The sequence below is a fragment of the Nicotiana attenuata genome, chromosome 3 (assembly GCF_001879085.1).
Source record: "Nicotiana attenuata strain UT chromosome 3, NIATTr2, whole genome shotgun sequence".
Taxonomy (NCBI): Eukaryota; Viridiplantae; Streptophyta; class Magnoliopsida; order Solanales; family Solanaceae; genus Nicotiana; species Nicotiana attenuata.
Genome location: NC_031991.1, coordinates 54,999,576 through 55,022,672, shown reverse-complemented (window position 1 = coordinate 55,022,672; position 23,097 = coordinate 54,999,576). Strand labels below are relative to the sequence as shown.

The window sequence follows — 23,097 nt, the reverse complement described above, 5'->3', positions numbered from 1 at the left end:
CAAATTTTCAAATACTAGGACCCTAGAGGCAATTCTTCCAAGACCAATTCTTCCCCAAAACTTTGGTAAGTGATCCTAACCCACTTTTTTTCAATTTCCCATCACATTTCATGAATTTCCAACCTAAAATCTAGGATTTCCACGGTAGAAATTGGGGGTTTGGGTAGAATTAGAAATTTTAGGAAAATTAGGATTTAGACCTCAAATTGGGATTGGATTTCAAAACTAATTACATATTCGGGCTCGGGGGTGAATGTGTGAATGGATTTTGGTCCGAACCTCGAGTTTTGATCAAGCGAGCCCAGGGTCGGTTTTTGACTTTTTGGGGGAAAATTTGAGAAATCTAAATTTATGCATTGTAGTTGGTTCCTTTAGTAATAATTGATGTTATTGAGTTAATTGTGGCTAGATACGAGTGGTTTGGAGGTGGATACTAGAGGAAAAGCGGTAATTGAGCATTGAGTGGCCCGCGGAGCGAGGTAAGTATTGTGTCTAACTTTGACTCAAGGGATTAGGAATTCTTGACTTATTTGCTATATGAAACCATGTGAGCGGTGTATAGGTGAGGTGACGAGTACCTATGCACCGCCAATTTACCTGTTTTGCCTGTTTTCTTCCCGTTCTTCTTATATATTGTCTTTTCCTGCCTTAACTGCTACATGCTTTACTTGTAATTCCATGCCTAATTGTTACTTGTTAGGCATTGTATTTTTTGTTGGAAGTATTAGTTCTTCGTAGCTTCATTGTCTCCTTTTATTGTTTGAGCTGGTTATTGGTACTTTCAAGGCATATTATGGATTGGTCTCGCTGAGTAGCATTACTTGTATAAAGTCTCATAGTGTATAATCTTTTGAAATGCTTTGGTTTGAAGTTGAGCCTTATGAAGAGTTATGTGATTTGAATTGTGTAATTTTTGTACTTGCTGAGTAAATGATATTGATATGGTGGGATCGGGTTGCGCGCCGAAACAGGTATAATAAGGGTGAATTGTGGTAAAATAAGGGTGAACTGTGATTGTGATTATTGTGATACGGTGGGATCGGGTTGCACGCCGCAACAAGTGTAATAAAGGTGGATTGCGGTGAAATATGGGTGAACTGTGATTGTGGTTATTGTGATATGGTGGGATCGGAGTGCACGCCGCAACAATCTTTATGCTTATATTTTTCCTTGACTGTGTTAGCTGAACGGTAGTATTATTATGATAAATCAAATATCCTTCTTCGACTAAACTACTTATTATTATGGTAAATCAAATATCAGCACGAAAGCAACGAAATTTCAACAGTGCGCTTTAAATTCAAATGATTCACTAGACATGTATTTATCTAAAAGGATACATTGAAATTTCGCATTTTCCTTCTCTTTTTCATTGTAGTACATTTCTCTTATTTAATACTATATGATTTCCGTTGTCTGTTTTATACCTTCTTATCTTCTGCCTTTTTTCTGCTCAAAATTCTCGCATTCGTTGCATACTTGAAGCCAAGTAGATATATAATTTAACAGATAAATGGAATCGGGCAATATAAACATGCAAAATCTTTGTCTGAAGTGTTATACAGTCAGTAGTGTCCAGCAACAAATATTCAACTGCTATATTTACTCCGTGCCCCTAGAGTGAAACGGGTGATCTCGTAGTTCTTGGTCTGTGAAGATGCACTATCTGAAACACTGATGTTCTCATATATTTTCCGCCCCTTTTTTTTCCCAACTCTTTAGGCTCGTCTGAAAGCTGTAAACTCGCTGATGTTCAGACTCATAAGCTCTTTGTCAATTCGCAGATGCTCACATCTGGTGCTTGTTTCATCGATATTTCGTGAAAAAGTATTCAGCATTATGGTACTGAGTCGGATTTTTTCTCTTTACTGGTACTAGGCTCTCCTTATAATAATAAGACCAACAGAAACCAGAGCTTAGAATCTGAAAATGATAAAATCCAAGATTTGTAACTTGTTTAGCTGTATGGTCATAAAACACCATCCTGTTAGTTTCTGTAAGTTCATAAATAAACTTATCGTACTCCCATACCCCGAGAGGCCAATGCCATGTTATAGGAGGGTTCACAGTAAACACTTTGATCCAATGATTCTCTCGTATCCTCGCCCATATATCATAACACGACGTCTGAGGCTGAGCTACATCAGTACAAGACATTGCAGCAAGAGAACCGCGGGCGTAACATTAAAGTCCCCTACTGATCATTTGGAAATGGCGGGCCTTCCGTCTCCCCAAACAATTCAGTTGCAAAATCAAAAGTACAAATACCATACACGTTCTCTTTACTAACGGACATCCAATAATAAAGTCCGTTTAAATAAGTGCAATTAAGCGACACACATAAGCGAGTGTCGTGAGCTAAATCAGGCTCTATCAACTTCCACGAGTCGTTGTTCAACGAATAGACAGCAGTAAACACCTTAGGATAAACGTCGCTTTTTTCATCATCGTAAAATACTCGCATCCATATAAGTTTATAGTCTTGATTCACTAGGTCTAAACCTAATCCAACTGTACGGCTGTGATCGTCGAAAGAATTTAGAAGCTCAAAATTAAACTTGGGAATAAGCCTGCACTCTTTGGTTGCAGGATTCCACCATGCAAACCGAACATTTTCCAGATAATGGCCTTTCTCTAATACGAATAACCCATCAACTGGACCAGAAATACTTCTGAAATCAGTAACGCCTTCGCAACGATAAAGCCTCTGATGTGTAGGGACACATCCTGCGTACATTTTCTCGGGTAGCACGAAAAAATTAAAAGCCCTTAAAGGCTCGGGATCATGATTATAGTCAACACCGAACTTGCAAACCACTGGATGGGTACGATTACTCGGGCTATCACAGTGCTTTCTGATAAAACTTGAACTTTTGACGAGATCACACCAACTTTCACAAACACATTTGAATCGCAACAATGATTTCACAGGTAACCTCGATAGAATGTGATCAGTTACAATTTCTTCTCGTGAATAACTTTCGGTACTACTTGTCATTCTGCTCAAATTATTTCCTGCGTATGTAAACATCCTGGTTATGAACGAAGCTTACGTTATTAATAAAAATTATAATTAGCCCAATGTACAATCAACAATATCATACGTACAGTATTCTTTTTGTTGCTATTTTCAGGGGCGGATGTAGAGTATCAGCATTGGGTTCATTTTAACCCAGTACTTCCGGACACGTAGCTTAAGTTTATTTGTAAATAATCACAAAAATTACAGCAAATGATAGGTATGAACCCACACTTTCAATGATAAGAACCTTAAAGGTTGAACCTATAAAATTTAAATCTTGAACTTATAGTTTGAACTTACTTCGTACCACTTGTGGGAATTTAGATAGGAGTATGTTTTTACGCGCACACTAATTCTTCTTTTATTTTAAACATCCATTAATTTGAACATGTTTCTTCCCATTTTCTAATATAAAAATCTTGAGAGAATCCATTAATAAACGAAAAATCTCCACTGGGAAGATGATGTTATTTTTAAGCATACTATTAAATAAATATTCACAGTTTTGAGCTAAAAATAGTAGTGACAGAGCAATAAAATCTGAGTTTTTTACTCTCCTGCATGCATTGACAAATAATATTGAACAATTGTAACAAAATTAAAAGCTTAAAATCAATAGATGAATTAACAAATTGGTAATCCAACCTTATATGTGGTGAGACGAGTTGGTTATTTTGTATCAAGTATTGCACAGAAAATCAAACAAGAAAGCAGAGAGGCCAGTTATGATTTGATTAAAAAACGGAGAAGTTAAGAATATGTAGATAACAAAAGACACAGAAATGAATGATGTCCGAACATGTCTGATTTATAAAAATTAACCTTTATATAGGGATTGGACATGTAACAAGAAAACAACAAAAAAGAGCGTAAAATTAGCTAACGACCAGTGACTTCTTCCTATAACAATGAAAGAAAAACATAATCTCCATTCAATTCCTAAAAGAATGGGTAAAAGGATTGATTTACCTAAGTGCCGCCGTAAATTCCAGGACAGTTATCTGATTTAGGGCTTTTTATTCAAACAATGTGTTAAAATATCAGAATTGACCCGACCCTCCACCTCCGTTTTCATGACCCTTTTCCAGCTCCCCTTCCACTACATGGACACCGGTACAATTAGCGGAGCCAGAATTTCAAACTTATGGGTTCGGGATTCTAATCGTTTGAAGTTACTGAGTTCTAGATTAATAATTTACACATATTCAGTGAAATTTTTAAGACAAATAGAGGATTCGAACCAAAACTACTGGGTTCGGCCGAACCCGCTACCAAGGAAAAAATGAATGTGACAATCTTTAATAAACGTTAATGTTGCGCGTGCAAACATAGTCTTACATTGGAATTGGATGCTTATCCAATGCAATAAAACTTATGAACGCAGACATGATCATGATCGTGAAACACATCTATCTAGCAGAGGTAGAATCGTAGAGAGAAATAAGAGAATAAATGTTAGCACAAAGTATTATTAATTGCAGCAAAAAAGGTCATTTTAAAGCACCTCTTGAAGAAAATGAAAAAGTTCTAGAAACAAATCTTTTGTGTGATATTTTTTACATTGATGCATACCACATTTAATTTTTGGATGCTGTTGAGTTTTGCAAAAGGAAATAAATATTTCTCCCTCCGTTCCGATTTATATGAACTTGTTTAATTGGACATGGAGTTTAATAAAAAATGAAGACTTTTGGAATTTATGGTCCTAAACAAGCCAAAAAGGGGTCCAGAGAATTTGTGTGGTTATAAAAGCTTCTTATTAAGGGTAGAATTGTAAGTTTAAGCTAAATTATTACCAAATTTAGAAAATGGGTCATTCTTTTTGGAACGGACCAAAAAGGAAATAGGTTCACATAAACTGGAACAGAGGTAGTAGTAATAAATTATAGTATAGTTTTTCCTTGAAGGAAGTATTATGTGTGTGGTTATAAACTATTGCCACTTGATAAAATATATCCAGATTCCAGATGTTGATGGATTTCAGCTCCCTGAAGGAGATAGTAATTACTCCCTCCGTTCTAATTTATGTGAACCTGTTTGACTGGACACGAAGTTTAAGAAAAAATAAAGACTTTTGGGATTTGTAGTCCAAAACAAGTCAAAAAGGAGCCCAGATTATTTGTGTGGTTATAAAAGATTCTCATTAAGGGTAGAATTGTAAGTTTAAGCTAAATTGTTACCAAATTTAGAAAGAAGTCATTCTTTTTGGAACGGGCTAAAAAGGAAATAGGTTCACATAAACTGAAACGGAGGGAGTACTATTAAAGAGTTGGCCGTAAAACTATCGAAGAATATATAATTCAAGCGCCATTGATGGAAGATAGATGTGAAAGAAGCAATCGATTATGTGAAGTATTAGGGGAAATGAAAATCGTTTGACTCCCTTGAATTACTCAACCATTCAAATACCACTAGTTAGATATCAATTTAGTTGACAATTAGTTGAATGTATACCTCCATTTGTTGTCATTTAACCAAGAGAAGACTGTATTTAATTATCTTGATCCTTAGCACTAATTAAAAAAAAACTACACTATTCGTATATATAATTGTCAAATCCAACACCAATTAGTATCAATGTGGAATCAACATCGCTTGACAAATTCTAAGAGTGTGTGTGTATATATATATATATATATATATATATATATATATATATATATATATATATATATATATATATATATATGCAGTCAAACCTCTCTATAACAGTTCCAATATTTTTTAGCTGCTATACTGAAGTGTTGTTATAGAGGATATATATAATAATATAATATAAAAAATTGGTTCCGAAAAAGTTTGGCTTTATAGAGAAAGGTTGTTATATAGCTGTTACAGAGAAGTTTGACCGTATAGAAGAACTCTAAAATTGTAACAAATTTCAGAATTTCCAAATTAACAAGGCACTTCCCTGGAATACTAAAGCAAAAGAACACTCCAAAGTGCAAATATAAAAAGAAACACCGAGCACAGGTCTTTTTAAAAAAAAATCAAAAGCCGTATTGAAGTGGCGGGGGTTTGGCTTAGACCCCTACCTCGTAAATTAAGATCCAAAAGGTAAATACATGAAGGAAGGGGACATAAAACCTAACCTCCACACAAGTGGTCAAGTCTGTATTGTGAGCTAGACATTGGTACATTTAGAATCTGACTACATTCTAGAAGAAGGAAGAGGGGACTTCTCTACATACAATCTGACTAGCCAAAACACAAAACAAAGCTCAAGATTACAATTGAGCTAGCTCCTATACAAAAGGATTTTTTTTTTTTACTGTCTTATTCTGAAACTTGACATTATTCCTCTGTCTAGAAGGTAGAATCCTCTGGCCTAAAGATTTATTATCTCATTCTACTAATATTTTTGCTTTACTTTTTTCACTTCTTTAGGCTCATCTGAGACTTTAGTCAGACAGGGCAAATATGAAGAGTCAGAAAACAGTCATAAGCTTTATCCCCATTTCTATTCTTCAAAAATAGACTGTCAAATCTGGTGCTTGCTTAAAACTTGGTGAAGTAGTGTTCAACATTATCCTGCTCAGTGGGATTTTCTCTCTTTATTGGAATTAGGCTCTCCTTATAATCTGTAGTCCAACAGAATCCAGATTCTAGACGTTGAAAATGATCAAATCCAAGATTTGTAACTTGTTTAGCGGCCTGATCATAAAAAACCATCCTGTTAGTCTCTGTTAGTTCATAAATAAACTTATCATACTCCCAAATTCCGTTAGGCCAATGCGAGGGTATAGGAGGATTCACTGTATAAACTTTGATCCATTTATTCTCTCCAATCCTTGCCCATATATCATAACACGATGTCTGAGGCTGAGCCATATTACCAGAAGACATAGCTGCAAGGGAGCCACCGCGTAACATTAGTGTCGCCCAGTGATCACCTGGAATTGGTGGTCCTGCCATTTCCCCAAACAATTCAGTCGCAAAATCAAATGTCCGAATAAAATACACACTGTCTTTCTTGCATATCTCTTTGCTGCTGCTCATCCAATGATATTTTCCGTTAATATAAGTGCTATTTTGGGACACAGATAACTGACATTCGTAAGAATAGTTAGGTTCCAAGTATTTCCAAGAGTCATTTTTCGATGAATACAGAGCAGCAAAAATTTTAGGATAAAGATCGTTTGTCATTTCATCGCAAAATATTCGTAACCATACAACTTTATAGTCTTCGTTCACTTTGTTTAAACCTATTCCAACCTGATCACGCCCAACTATGCCTTATAAAAAGGACAATGCGGTCGTTGCAAATATAATCTGGTTTACAAGTCCGGAGTCGAATCCCACAGAGAACTAAGGTTTAGCTACAGCTGTTCACTATCACCAAGAAGACAAGCTTGAACAATTCCTAACTTATAGATATTAAGATTCTTCTGTTTAACTAATTAACTAACAAATTAAAATAGTAAATTAACAACTAACGATACTGAGGGTTAGAGAAAAGATTAAGGAGGTCTAGAGTTATGATCTCCCCAATTGTCGGAATCCTTCCCGCTATGTCTTCTATAATTTCGACTAAGTATTCTCTACCGATCATGAGCACTCTTATTACCGTAAATCTCTCCCGAGTAATTACGGCAATTTACTAGACGCACTCTCCCAAGCTACGCTAGCTGGATTTTAATACAGCTCACTTCAGATCGCACCCAAGGCTTCGTTATCCCTAATCCCGCCTTTAAACCCTCGGTTATTGATCCCTCATATACTCTGGGAGTGGTGTTGTTCAACAATTACCTAAATATCCACTCTCTCCCGAGTTATGCATACTAAATAGGCACAGCTAATTGAGAGCTCTTCAACCAACCACAATATAAACGTAGTTGAACAAATAGAGAAAAGCTATGGCTCAATTATATAAAAACATAACAAGAATTTATCCTACAAAAGGTTCTATCAAAACTCTAGATAACAAATTAGCTATTCATAATAGTATGTAAAACTACAATACTAAAAGTCATAACCAATAATGAAAAATAGAAAGAGGAAGGAAAAAACTCGTAGAAGAATTCTCCGCCTTGCTCCCAATGTGTTCTTGCCTCCTTAGGTCGAATCTATGTCCAAAATATGTCCCCTTTTTGTTCTTGGCTGGCCTCCTTTGTTTAATATAGGGTTTAGGACTTAAAATCCCATGTTTTGCACTTTAGTCCCTGAAATTTTCGCTTCCTGCCGCGGTTTTGCCGCGGTCGCTGTGGAACCGCAGCCAAACATGCCCTCTGATTCTTCAGTTGTCCGCGACCATCTTCTATCACGGTTCTGCCGCGGTCGCGGCAAAACCGCAGTTTTTCACCCTGTTCCGTTTGAAATTTGGAAAAATGTAAAATATGAAAGTTGTAGCCCTTTGAGTTAGCTTTCAAACCATATATTGTGAAGTCCAAATGGAGTTCTGAGCAAAAAGTTATGTCAATTTTACTAGACAGTGCGCAATATGCCTCCTCAAGTCTTCGTTCGTACTTAATTATCAAATTTGACCCCCGAACACGATCCCGGCTTAATTCCTTGAGCTTTTACTCAGACTTCAAAGCTTCAAATCACTTAAATTCATTCCATAACATCTATATAGCTCGGAATCACACCTACAAGGCATAAAACACACAATTAGTGCAAAACACTAGCGATTAAAGCGCAAACCCAATTAAAGTGCAGTAAATTCGAGTGTAATAAGCGACTAAAATATGCAATTATAGCCTATCATCAACACCCCACACTTAAATCATTGCTCGTCCTCGAGCAATCAAACTACACCCTTTTTTTTTTATAGACACGACCTTTTTAAACAATTCTCCTAACTCATCACACCAAGAGTATTTAAAATAGACTAAGCACAAAGGCGTAACATCTTCACCTCAAAATTTGACTCACAAGTACCACACGTTATTCACAACTCACCCACTTACTCTAATATAGAGGTCACTGACATTACCTTTCCTTCATGAATCAAGTGCCCTCACACAACAAAAGAGAGTAGTTCCACACAATAAAATTTAAGAACACTTGGGAACTCAAGATAGAAAGAATTCACTCACTCTCAGAAATAACATTCATATGCCACAAAAGATGCACCATAAGCTTGCCCGTAGTGTACTCCACTAATCGAGCTCATTCAATCTTGGATCAATTAGGACTTTATTTGGTTGTAATGTAGGCTACGGGACGGGTAGGATTCATTTAGATATAAGAGTGACTACACCTCCCTAAGCACTTTAATACATATACTTTAACATTCAAACCCCATACTTATGTCAAACCAAAACTCCACCTTCACATCAATGTATATTACCCCATTCTTCTTTAAGCACACTTACATCAAGAGCCACCACTTATCAAGGAATTTTTTTTCCACAAGAATCCAACTATTTTTTTTTCCAATTCAAGTAGCTCTTACTTTTTCAAAACAGTGCACCTTTCTCCTTATTTCATTAGTTCCACTCAAAAGCCAAACTAACCACCCCACACTTTAACTTTTACATAGTTCATAATAATTCACGTGCTCATGAGAGGTTACAATGGTTCAAATAGATGGTTAATTCGAACAAATGGGTAAGGCTTGTAATGTGGTTGCCAAAGAAACAGGATTACAGGCTCAAAGGGGTTAACTACGATACATAATAATTAGGCGGGTAAAATATACATATCTGGCTCAACAAGAAAATGCCTATTATCTTCCAAGACTGAACAACACTACTATTTCGCTTTGCAAACACACGGGGCAAGTTCTAGGCATCAAATGCACTGCACATAATATCACAAAACCTTACACACACATGGCACATAACTCACTCAGGATTGGATTCATCAAGACACCCTAGTCAGAGCAGTTAAGCAAATTTAAGATCATACAATTTAAGGTACTTATACAAGAGTCAAAAATTGAGCCTAAGCGTCACAGCCAAAGTACTCACTATTCTCAAGGCATAACAAAGTCAAGAGATATTGCTTCATTTCAAAACAAAACACAATGGCTCCTATTCTCAAAAAAAAACTAACTACACCCGGTTCAAATAAAACCCTTGGAAAAGAACCGTGGTTTAAAGAAAAACCGAGGGGTAATTGCTACACTACCTAACAAAATAAAAAATCTTTTTGGTATTTTCTTTAGACTTACTTCCCTCAAGAAAACTGTCTAGAAGATCCGTCATCAGGAAAAGTTCAATCTTTTAAAAAAAACAAACACAGCTAAATTAGCATGAAAAACCACCCAGACAATCTCCTTACCCCACACTTAAAATTGTGCATTGTCCCCAATGCACACCCATATATACAATAGGGTAAAAGAAACTCCCTGGTAGGCCAAAGGCCGAAGCACTAGCAGTTCATGAGGTACTCAGACTTCTCCCAAGCTTGGTCCTTCGTGTGGGTACCTCACACTTAGTTCCAACCATTTGGTTTGCTGATGCATCCTTCCAATACCTTTGCTTTCCATACTCCTAGAAAATAAAAAAATTGACACTACAAAAATAATACAATTAAAAAAATAAAAATAAAAATAAATAAAAGAAAGCAATAAAGCTGGGTTGCCTCCCAACAAGCGCTTGATTTAACGTCGCGGCACGACGCGAATCACTTTTTGCCTCCACCTCGAACTTATGAATTGAACCCCAAGTTTTGCTTCAAGCTTATGATTATGCTCTTGGGGCGGTACAAATTCTTGCGAGCCAAAAATTAGATAAAATCTTATGCACTTGTTGGCTCTCGACCGAGGAGTGTCACCTTGCCTAGACGGCCTTGAGAAATCCAAAATATAAGGCTCATCTACCTCTTCCTTGGACTCCTTTTTATGCTCATAAGGGTGAATTTCCATTTCACCGTCTGAACATAATGTAGAGAAGTGTTTGGAATGAGGCCCGACGCGCTCAAATACATGAACTTCAAGATTTTTAACCTCCTCAACACCAATCACACTAGAGTCAACTAAATTTGTATCTTCAACGTCCTTGGTTGACTCTAGTATTACTTCTTCAACATTGACATCCTCAAATTCTAGTTGGCTAGGTTGTTGATGTTCTACTCTGACCTCCCCAATTAACACCTCAAATTCATGCTCTTCTTGGCTACTATCCTCAATATTGGCTTGTTGAGCATTAAAAGCTCCAACCACTTGACTCAATTGAGCCTCCAACTTGCGAATAGTTGCCTCTTGCCTTTCTATGTGCAATTGTTTCTCATTGTTTTGTTCCAGAAGTCACTTTAGCATATCCTTGATCTCCTTCAGGTCCGCATTCCCAGGTTCTTTGTTCCTATTAACTTCACAAGAAAAGGTAGAACCATCATAGTAAGGGATTGGGGGAAAATAAGAAATATAAGCACAACCATGAAGGTGACCATTTTTTACCACCACATACATCACACACATTCCACAAATGAGATTGAGTTGGTGCACATAACTCGCTCTTAGGAACGTTTTGAAAATTTTGCCACGGATGGTTTCCTTCACAATATGTATGGAGATCAATAGTAGAATTATCTACACCTAAATTCCCATAATTCCAAGATGTCATGTTTCTCAAATCAACAGTTATAAAAAAATACAAACAAAATAAATAAAACAAACTAAAAGTTCAAACTTGAACCCTAGCAATATATACAGCTACAACTACACCGTTAGTTCCCCGGCAACGGCGCCAAAATTTGATCACGCCCAACTATGCCTTATAAAAAGGACTAAGCGGTCGCTGCAAATATAATCCGGTTTACAAGTCCGGAGTCGAATCCCACAGAGAACTAAGGTTTAGCTAGAGCCGTTCACTATCACCAAGAAGACAAGCTTGAACAATTCCTAACTTATAGATATTAAGATTCTTGTGTTTAACTAATTACCTAACAAATTAAAATAGTAAATTAACAACTAATGATACTGAGGGTNATACTTATGTCAAACCAAAACTCCACCTTCACATCAATGTAAATTACCCCATTCTTCTTTAAGCACACTTACGTCAAGAACCACCACTTATCAAGGAAATTTTTTTTTTTTTACAACAATCCAACTATATTTTTTTTCAATTCAAGTGGCTTTTCCTTTTTCAAAACAGTGCACCTTTCTCATTATTCAATTAGTTCCACTCAAAAGCCAAACCAACCACCCCACACTTTAACTTTTATAAAGTTCATAAACAATTCAAGTGCTCATGAGAGGTTTCAATGGTTCAAATAGATGGTTAATTCGAACAAATGGGTAAGGCTTGTAATGTGGTTGCCAAGAAACAGGATTACATGCTCGAATGCATAAACTTGCAATGAACTTCAAACAAGGAATAAATCTCGTGTAATACATCAACGAATAAAGAAACTTGTATCAAGGGGCATGCTAGCAATTAATTAACTTTATAAAAAGCAAATGTATTATTATAGTATCAGGAATAACAAAAATCATAATTGCCCAAAGTCTGGATGATTACATTCCATTAGGTCAAATTGTCGTTTGGCCACCATTTCCAACTGCTCACCAAGACTTTCCTGCACATTTAAAATAAAATTAGTAATTAGATAGAAATCAATAGTATGCAAGTGCAACTTAGAGCAATATAACAGAGTTGTCCCTTGAAAATTTAAATACAAAGCACTATTCTAAGAACATATGTATGTTTTAAGTATAAGACTTGAGCCTAACCTAAACTAGTAAGGGTACACTATAATACTTCTCAATATTTATCAATTTTCTCATTAGTAATTTTTTTTGTGCATTGGCATCAACAGTTTCTTTTGTATTTTGCATTATCATCGACACTTTGATTTGTACTTCTGTGAAAAATATATATCAGAAAATAGAAGAAAAAAAGAAGATACTTTCAAATTTCATTCAGTTGTGTCCATTACCGGAACACAAGTATACATTCACTCGATCATGTCCAATATAGAAAGACATATCCAAATTAACAGCTGATAGGACAGTGTTGTTACAGATAAAGAAAGATCCAAGAAAATAATGGGTTTGACGAGTACGACTTTATAATCCAAAATTGATGATAATCAGATTTAAGAGTAAATTACATATACATAAACTTTCATATCTTCAATGAGAATGTAAAAAAAGATACAACTTCGCGAACTATGTATCATGCAATATGTAATGGATAAAAGAATCAATCAATTATTCTATCATTAACATTTACAAGTTTCAACTTACTCTCTGTTTCTACCAACTCAACCTTATCAATTTTACAATAATTCAACATTAAAATCTTGTTCAAAAGCACCTCCAAATAGAATACTGTACTAAAATTCCATAACATATCTCGCAGTACCAAAAAGAATATTAGCTTCATCTTTAGATGAAAACAATATTGGCATAGGCTAACACGTTTACATGACATCTCAATACCTAATCAGATAGTTAAAATATATATATTAAGAACTATGTCCCTGTCATATAAGTACTTTAAATTCTTTCATATTGGTTTCGTATTTTGATGCACATGGAAATTATTCCTTTCTAACATGTAATTGTGAATCTCATTGACATATATATGTTTGGGTTATCAATTGTACGTTTGATGTTGTACGTTCATCAAAATCTATATGGAGCAGACCTCTAGCCAATTTTGAGATTACTAATTCTCTGAAAACCTTGTCCTCCTACAAATAGCCACAAGACATTAACTTTATAACTAACAAAATAAACTAGACAGGAAAATCTTATAAATAAATATTCAAAAGACAATCAAAACTACCACAAAGAAAACAGTAAAGATGAAAATGCTAGGACCTCATGTAGCAAATCCAAGTGAAACTACTATGCAATCCTGTAAAAGACAGTTGGAAACAAATTTATATCGTTAAGACAACAACATACCCCTTCCGCTCTAATTCTACTTCCTTTGGTTGACCAGAACTTAGATTGTCAAGGTATAATAACTGAGTTTGCACTAATTTGTTGAAATGTCTACTCAAAAATTCTAAAAGACAATAAAATATTATGTATAATGGTGCAATTGATTTCTTGTGATCTGCTAAGTAAAGGACCATAAAAATGATTAAGCATGTGCAAATACATAAACCTGCACCTGCACCTGTAGATTTGACTAAACACTTTTGCATGCTAATTAAGAAAGAACTTTAAGGTGTTCCATATATAAAATTCACCATCAAAACTCTAGTATATCCTCCAGAAATGCTCTCTTCAATAACATCGAGGCAAGCTTTATATGTATAATGTGCATGCCTGGAGAAATCTTCAAAACATGTTGTCTAGTAGTTTCTAGAATAGCAGATGACTCATGTATAGGTTCAATTTTATCTATCCTTTGAAGTCTATTAGTAAGAGCTTTACGTCCTTTTGCAATATATAATGTCAGATACAAGAAATTACTAAGAGGTCTTAAGAAGATACCACATCGTAGATAATAGCCAACTCCTTCCCTACAACAGAAGTATTGATCTTGGATGATTGTCACATGGTAATAACTAGTTTTTAGTACAAGTATAGGTGGAAAGGAAAAAATACAACACCCGATTCTTCTTGCATTTAGATAATCTTTTAACTACGAAAAAATGTCAATCAGTTCAAACATTAATAAATATTACTGCAAGAAGCTATGTAAGAATGGGCTATCTTTTTTGCCAATTTCAACAGAACAAAATCGGCTTCGACCCATTGAATTTGCTATGTAAGAATTGGGGATGAAGCAAGATCTTGGTCAAGCAACAACAATTTAAAGAAGCAAGACATTTTTACCTCCACAACTAAATAATTCCAACATTCACTTTAGGTAGACCTAGTTCAGCTCTCCATGATGCAATTCGAGTACTACACCACTAGAATAAAACAATGATATAAACATGTCAGCTTAAAAACTGAAGGCTACAAAAGTGTAAAATTAAACCATGAAGTTGAACAGTACAATTTACGAAAATAACAAACCATAGCCTATTCTAAGCACCCACCACTAGAAAATCCTTGAACAGTAGCACAAAAGGATTTTTTCTATCTAGAATAACCAACATTAGTACAAAGTTTATTGATAATATATCTATGTCAGTATTTAAAAAACAAAGAACATCTCTAGATTCTAAAAAATATGACCAAAGACTTAGGGCCGAAAACAAATTACCAACCTACTTAAATAGTCCAACTCCTACAGTCACAAGCATGATATCGACAACAAAGTTCTGAATCATTCACAAATTTTTGGAGAAAAATTGTGAGCTTGCAACAGCAAGCCTTAACTTTTGGCAAAGAAAAAGAAAAACTCACTAAGGTAGAGAACAAACAATAAGAGGAAGAAAAGGAGTGAGCAAAATCAAAGTAGTGGAAGTGGGTATTGAAGTATTAGTGGTAATATTAGCAATTACAGAAAAAATTACATGGATGAGTGCTCTGCAAGTAAGACTCTGGGTATTTGACGACAATAGAGATACTATCGAGGTGGGTGGGAAGAACCAAAACCCTAATTAAAGCATTAATCAAAGTATTCAAAACCCTAAACTAAAAACAACTGAAAATAAAGGGGCAGGAGGTCACGATTTTAAGACTTAATCAACCATTAATGTGGAAGCAGCGATAACAGCAGCAACAGAAGTGGTGGAAGATGCGGAGTAAAAATAAAAATTTCTTCAACACCAGCAAGTCGATGGAGGTGCGGGATAAAAAATGGGCAAATATTTATTGTACTGTCGTTTTATCCTTTAGAAAATAGGAGAAAATATTTCATTTTTTTTAAATTTCCTCCCAAATATTTCATTAGGAACAATAATGGAGGGAAACTTCTAATGAAAATTTTTATTGGAAAAGTTTAGAGCACCCTTATAAAGGGTTGCTTTTATGATTAAGAAATGGGACGCTCTAAAAACGTTGTAATATAGGTGAGTATGTGCTGACAAATGTTCTTTGAGTTGACAACACTTAAAATGCGTTGTCTATATATTCAAAGAGAACTCTTAACAAGTGTGGTCTAAACTTCGTAGCCAAAAGTGATTAACAAAGGCCACCCCTTTATAAGCGTTCCCATAGATATTTTTGACAATGCTTTCCGAGCGTTGGCTAAAGTTAGTGTACCCTTAGACCAAATTTGTTGTAGTGTAAGGAGGTTGTATATAAAATTTGAAGTCATTTAATAGAGATTTGGACTGGTTTTGAACAAGAATTGCAACTGAAAATCGTGGAAGAACTTCGTCTACAGACGTTTGTATAAAGGTGTATAAAAGTGTATAATAGTGTATAAGATGTGTTTATACACTCATATACACTATTATACAAGATTATACATAATTATACAAAAAACTGACTTCGTCTTATTCTTTGCATCTTTTCTAAAATTTAACTCAAATCTTGCTCAAATCTACTCCAAATCACTTCAAATTTAAATTTTGAACTCCTTTTGATATTTTCAATCAATTGGAACAACACCCAATCCAAACAACTAACAAAATAAAAAAATCATATTTTCGAAAGCAAAGCTTTGAGTGGCCTTCAATGGTGGACTTCTACTCTTCATTTTTCTTACTTGCAACCAGGTGACACAGGGTAAGAAGCAGCAATGGCGGACAACCCTTTGAAGCATACGTAGAAGATGTGAGAAGAAGAGAGAGTGAAAACAATGGTTGTGAGAACACATATTTAACTCCATAGCTTTTAGAAGCAATGGTTGCGAGAACACATATTTAACTCCATAGCATTTAGAAGCAATGGTTGTAAGAACACAAGTTTTGAATTTATTAGTGCTTTCAAAATATGTACAATATGGGTTAGGTTGGATAAAACATAAAAATATGGGCCATTTTTTGTTATGGTGTGAAGTCATGTGTATTTTTTTGTAATTCTTTCTAAAAATAAACTCCGTTCAATTCGCCAAAGACTGGTTAAAGGATTAACTAGAAGAATGAGAGTAAATTTATGTATGATTGACTTGTAAAGAATAGCAGAAGAAGAGTATTATTCGGAGACCTTCTGTTAGCCCAAGATCGTTAACTAAGATTGGAGGAATCAACTAAAGAAGAGGGAGCTTGAAAAGAGAAGAGAGATTTTTGAAAGAAGAACTTTGTTATTAAATAAGACTTTCTTGAATTTGGCTTCATTACAAATGTCTAAGGCTACTCCTATTTATACTTGTCTAGGGATGATTCTAAATACAAAAATAATCTAGACAATTCTATCATCTTCAACTAATATCTTCCTTAAATATCCAAGACTCTAGAAAATCTAGATATTTCTTAAATACAACAAATATCAAAGATATTACTTCATAACTTTCGAGAAACTTCTAATTATAATTTTTACTCTTCCAAAAATCAACTTTATTTTTTCACACTCCCCCTTAAAGTGATTTTTTGGAAGCTATCACAAGCTTGTCGCGGAAGAACTCAACCAATGCTTTAGGACGTGTCTTGGTGAAGATCTTAGCACTATTTTTCTGGCTCGTCTTGCTTCCACAAAGACTGAAGGTTCTTTAATTGGCTCTGCAAAGAAACAAGAATACGTACTGACAAAATTTTCATCTTTGGAGCGAGCTGACTTGATAATAGTTCTTTTTGGCCTTCTCGAACCACTTGAATCATCTTCTTGTTGAGTTTCATGTTGTTGAGGTTCAGGACTCCCCCTTTCTCTTAACTCCTCGGTAGCTGTATTATCTAGAGAAGAACCTGCAATGGGCAAGCTTGAATCTCCATCATTTAAGATTTTTGAACTCGCTCCATCCAATGCAACTCCTTTATACAAAGATTGCTTCGTTGAGAATCGGGGATGTGTACACAACAAATAGAGCCAAAAACTCTTAGGTGTTTAACACTAGGCTTTTCTCCAAACATTAATTCATAGGAAGACTTCATATTGTATGGAGAAAGCGGCATCCTATTAATCACATATGTTGCACATTTTATACCTTTAGCCCACAAGGCTCTAGTTAAATTATTGGCATGAAGCCAACTCTTACATGTCTCATTTAAGTGTCGGATCTTCCTTTCAGCCACTCCATTTTGTTGTGGTGTATCATCACATGTGAGTTCTCTTTTAATGCCATGTCGACGACAAAAGGAAAGAAATTCATCTGAAGTGAACTCACGACCATTATCAGTTCTTAGCCGCCTTATTTTGGAATCGAGCTCGCCTTCAACTGTTTCTTTAAACTCCACAAACTTATTGAAAGCTTCTGATTTGTGGTTCATAAAATAAACCCAAGTGAATATAGTAAAATCATCAATTTAAATTAGCATATAAGAATAGCCTGAGAATGAAGGAGTTCTCATTGGCCCCATCAAGTCACTGTGAATAAGTTATAGTAGGGCATTGCACCTTGACAAGGATCTGTCAAATGGAAGGCGATGTGCCTTTCCATATTGACATCCTTCACAAACCTCTCCTCCACCAAAAATTTTTAAGTTAGGCAATCCTTTTACTAGATTCAGTTTTACCATGACTTCTAATTTATCCATGCTAAGATGTCCAAGTCTAGCATGGCAAAGATGTGTGTTATCATTGCTACTCATCTTCTCAATATATAAATTAGAGGCAGATAAAACATATAAATCGTTAACTTTCTTACCTGAGTGAATGATATCTGCCTTGAGCACCTTGATATTTCGGAGGAACTTCACATCACGTGGGCCAAATAGCAAATAGTTTCCAGCATCTATAGCATTTGCAACTGAAAGTAGATTTTTTTTCATTCCTGGAACATGAAAGACACTGTTGAGGGTAATAGTGTCTTTTTGCTTCTCGTTGATCACAATAGTGCCTTCCTTCTCCACATCATGGACTGTATTATCTGTTGTTACAATGACATCATGTCCGTTGTCTCCGCGAAAGGTGAAGAATTTGGATTGATCTCCAGTGAGATGGTGCCCACATCCTGAATCCACGATCCAGTCTCTTTCAAAATTTATGGAAGCCATGGCATTTATTGCTCGAGTCTCCGATGCGAAGCACTTTCCCCAGTCTTCTTCTTCTTCAGCAGCTTTCTTGGTTTGAACCATATTGCTCTCTTTGGCTCGATAATATCTTTTTATGTGTCCGACTTTGCCACATCGGTAACATTTTAAAGGCTTTTTACCATTGCTTGAAGACTCCCCTTTCTTTTCTGGCGAGCTTGAACCACTTGAGGATCGAAAGTGTATGCTATCTCTTGATTTCCCTTTAAATTTCCTCTTATCGGCGACAAGAGCATTTCCTTCCCCTTCTTTGATAGATACACCAGCCAACTGTTTGGCTAGTAGCTCTTGTGACGATAACAAATTCTCAAATTCTTCCACAGATGGTTGTTGAACCCATCCTTGAATTGATGTAACAATGGGAATATATTCTGGCTTTAAACCACGAATAATAATTCTTCTTATTCATGCGTCAGATATAGCCTCGTCCGGATTCAATAAAGAAATTTTGGAACACATATTTTTAATCTTAAAAAAATACTCGGAATAGAAAGATTACCTTGAGTGGTGTTAGCTAACTCATTCTCCAAAATCTGTAGCCGAGCTTCATCCTTCTTGTTGAACAGTCGATCGAAGGTCCTCCATATTTCATGAGGTGATTTACACCTTATAATATGATCAAATAAATTAGGTGAGACAGAACTCTTTAGGATAAACTCCGTCTTAGCATTAATCTGTTTCCACTTCTTACGTGCATTTCTATTTTCTGGTGCATCAGCAGGAGGATTTGTGTTACTCCCATTGACAACTTCTTACAAATCCTCACCAACAAGGTATGACTCCATACAAGTCTTCCATACCTTTTAGTTAGACTGGTTCAATAACTCCATCCCCAGTCCATTAGCATGACCACCCAAATCCATTTAGAGAAACCAATTGAATCAACCACTAACCCGGCCTTGAAATCCAGAAGCCGACTTATGGCTCTAATACCATGTAAAGAATAGCAGCAGAAGAGTATTATTCGAAGACCTTCTGCTAGCTCAAGATAGTTAACTAAGATTGGAGGATTCAACTAAAGAAGAGGAAGCTTGAAAAGAGAAGAGAGATTTTTGAAAGGAGAACTTTATTATTGAAGAAGACTTTCTTGAATTTGGCTTCATTACAAATGCCTAAGGCTACTCCTATTTATATTTGTCTAGGGATGATTCCAGAAATAATCTGGGCAATTCTATCATCTTCTACTAATATCTTCCTTAAATATCCAAGACTCTAGAAAATCTAGATATTTCTTAAGTACAACAAATATCAAAGGTATTACTCCATAACTTTTTAGAAACATCTTATAATTATAATTTTTACTCTTCCAAAAAATTAACTTTATTTTTTCACAGACTAGCAGAAACAATGAATTTATGTTTTTGGTTTTAAATGTTGTTTAGATATAAGAAAGACTTAGAGTAGCTAGATATGCAACATACCAGAGTCTTCTATTTCTCAAGGAAGATTTGTTTTGAAAACATAGAATATTTTAAGTCCTCAAGCTTAAAAGTGTAATTATGGAATATTACCGAAAATGTGCGTTAAAACTATTTTCACTAAAAAATATTGAAATAAGAGAGACTGAGTGTTACGTATAAAATAAATCTGTACGGATGTCTTTGAAATTCGTGATATTTTAACTTTTAAAATAACCTAATTTATTGATTTGATGTAAGTATCGGGTGCCTCCCACTTCCCACCTCCAGAGGCATATCTATGTTAGAAAATAAGGGGCACATGCACTCATTCTCTGTATAAAGTTTCAATGGCTTAACTATATAAAGTAGATGGCACCCATGCTCAAATTTTGGCATTGGTGCCTTCGGTGGACAACCCATGGACACACATTAATATAATATCACATACTTACTTAGTTTGCACTTTGAAGCTCTTTTTTTGTTTTAATTCTATTTTTATTCCCTTCTTATTATTTTTTTATCTCCTTCTCCAAGTTTTTAAGGTAAACAATAACTTAAGGAGTCAGAGATTAAACTACTGATTACTTCCATTGAGATTTGTCTTTATCTTGAAACATTATAAATTAGTTTTATTATAAATAATTTATGTGACAATAAGATCTAAGTTCATGATGAGACTTGCTTAAATATTTTTATCCCAAATTATTGCTTAAACATATTTGAATTCCAACCACATTATTGAATTCTTTTCCAACTTTTTAGGATAAAATACTTTTCTTTCTTTGGATAAGCAAGTCACATATAAAGAACTCGTCATATACTCTAAGAGCTTTTTGATATTTTCATGCTTCTTTTAGCCATAAAATTTGCGTAAGTTTCAATTTTTACAATATTTAATTTTCATTAGCATTCTACTTTTCCTTTTTATTTTGAATTTTATGTTAAGACAAATATTATGCAATGATTGTCATATTATAATTAATAATGTGAATGACAAACACAAATTTAGATTAACAAGATTATAGTTTATCTCTTTGAATAATGTGCAAACATATTAATATATCATAAAACACTAAAATATTTACATCTCTTGATATTATGATAAGTATCGTGGTGCACCCATAATCGTAAAATCTTGGATCCGCCTGTGTTCACCTCCCACATCCTCCCCCGGTTTTCTCTGAATTCCGTCGAAATTTCTTCTTTAGTCCCTTTTTCCTTAGTTAGCTTTTCCCATCCTTTATGTTTACCCCCTTTTCTTCACTTTCCTGTCCTCTCTCTATTTTCCAAATTCCTTTATTCTAATGACATCTCAGTCTCTCATTCTCACAATTAAAGTATCTCTCTTTAATGTTTTTTTATTTAATTCTAGATTGGTAAAATAAGCATCGTTTTTACTCATTATTATTGTGATTGAAACTGATTTATATATGATTCACTTGTTGAAAAGCACATTATATTAGATAGGATTGTAATTTTAGGGAATTATCGTGCATGCTTTTCTAATAAATTTTTGCATAGATTCAAATTTTAAGAAATTCTCCTTTCCATTTATGAGTTTACTAAAAGTGCATCCAAATCCAATTATCAAGAGGATATGGTATATCGACAATGTTATTCGATTGAAAAATCTTATTTCGCTCGACGCTCCTTTATCCTTTAAACAAGTTGGTATCAGTTCCCAGTTCCGTCTGGAATCGACACCATTTGAAACTCTCATTTTTTTTTTCCTGAGAAAGGAAAATAAAACTAAGAATGAGAAGAAAAACTTTCATTTGGTGGGCGCGCTAATGACCGCGCATTTGCCCTATCATTTTGCCTCGACCATCTGGGCTAGCGCGATCGCGCTAGTGGACGCGCTAGTGGCCGCGCTAGTCCAGGCCTTCATTTCATCTATTCTTTTTCTCGTCTTCTCGCGTACTCAGCTCCTAGGAGTTTTTCTTGCTTCAATGTAGCTCCAATCACAGCTTTAAGGCCCCATACAAGCTCCTCACTCCTGCAACGTGTGAAATTCACAATTAGAGCCCATTTTTCATCATTTAACTATATTATCACATTGAAACATAATCAAGCTGGGGCATAAACAATCGCCAAATTACATAAATCTAGCCTATTATCAGTCACGCCCCGAACCTGGGCCTGGACGTAACACGGCACTCGGTGCCTGACTAAATGTGACCGAGCGAACCAACTGGCTGGCTGAATCAACATGTCATATCATAACATACTAAATGCGGAAGATAAACTAACACATGCTGATATACTGAAAGTCTGAATGATAAAAATCAAAGTGTGGAAACATTAATACAAGTCTGAGTCATGTCTGTAGCCAACATTGCTTAACACAAAAAGCTTGTGACTCTGTCTAATTGATACTCTAGTCTATGAAGCCTCTAACGACGTACTGAAAATACTGAATGTCTGAAAATACCGAAGACTGTAAGATAAATGCCCCGAACGTACTAGGGATCACCAAATAGCTGATACGAGAATCCTAGCGCTTTGAATCGTCAACCTGTAAATCATTACCTGCATCATGAGATGCAGGCCCCGGGCAAAAGGAACGTCAGTACATTTGACTTGCACTTGTATGTAAAGAAACTGAAAGAAAGAATTATAAATGCTGAAACTGAAACTAATGTAAGGCCCCGTGAAAAATTTGTGCTCAAAACCTAGTAGCTCGTAGGGTCAGGGTCCGAATATGTGTTGGGAATGTATAACGCCGCGGTTCGGACCCATTGTACTGATCTAAGTATTTAAAAATCAAAGACCAAGTTTTCCAGAAAAGTGCTATTTTGCGGT

The 23,097-nt window shown here is 35.3% G+C and overlaps 2 protein-coding genes across 3 annotated transcripts; both read right to left on the bottom strand.

The window, feature by feature from the left end:
* On the bottom strand, positions 1,289 to 3,797 carry LOC109223794 (F-box/kelch-repeat protein At3g17530-like). Of its 2 annotated transcripts, none has more exons than XM_019388225.1 (2): positions 3,668 to 3,797; positions 1,289 to 3,015 (listed from the first exon to the last, which is right to left on the bottom strand). In XM_019388225.1, exon 2 carries the CDS (start codon positions 2,996 to 2,998, stop codon positions 2,195 to 2,197), a length of 804 nt encoding a protein of 267 aa, XP_019243770.1. In that variant the 5' UTR covers positions 2,999 to 3,015; positions 3,668 to 3,797; the 3' UTR covers positions 1,289 to 2,194. The 2 variants fall into 2 exon arrangements, with proteins under 2 accessions (XP_019243770.1, XP_019243771.1); XM_019388226.1 differs by lacking the exon at positions 3,668 to 3,797 and adding an exon at positions 3,109 to 3,660.
* On the bottom strand, positions 6,521 to 7,168 carry LOC109224387. Its single transcript, XM_019388967.1, has one exon. It carries the CDS (start codon positions 7,166 to 7,168, stop codon positions 6,521 to 6,523), a length of 648 nt encoding a protein of 215 aa, XP_019244512.1.

Excerpts from the sequence above, each read along its gene's own strand:
- LOC109223794 (XM_019388225.1), bottom strand. The coding sequence starts at position 2,998 with ATGACAAGTAGTACCGAAAGTTATTCACGAGAAGAAATTGTAACTGAT.
- LOC109224387 (XM_019388967.1), bottom strand. The coding sequence starts at position 7,168 with ATGACAAACGATCTTTATCCTAAAATTTTTGCTGCTCTGTATTCATCG.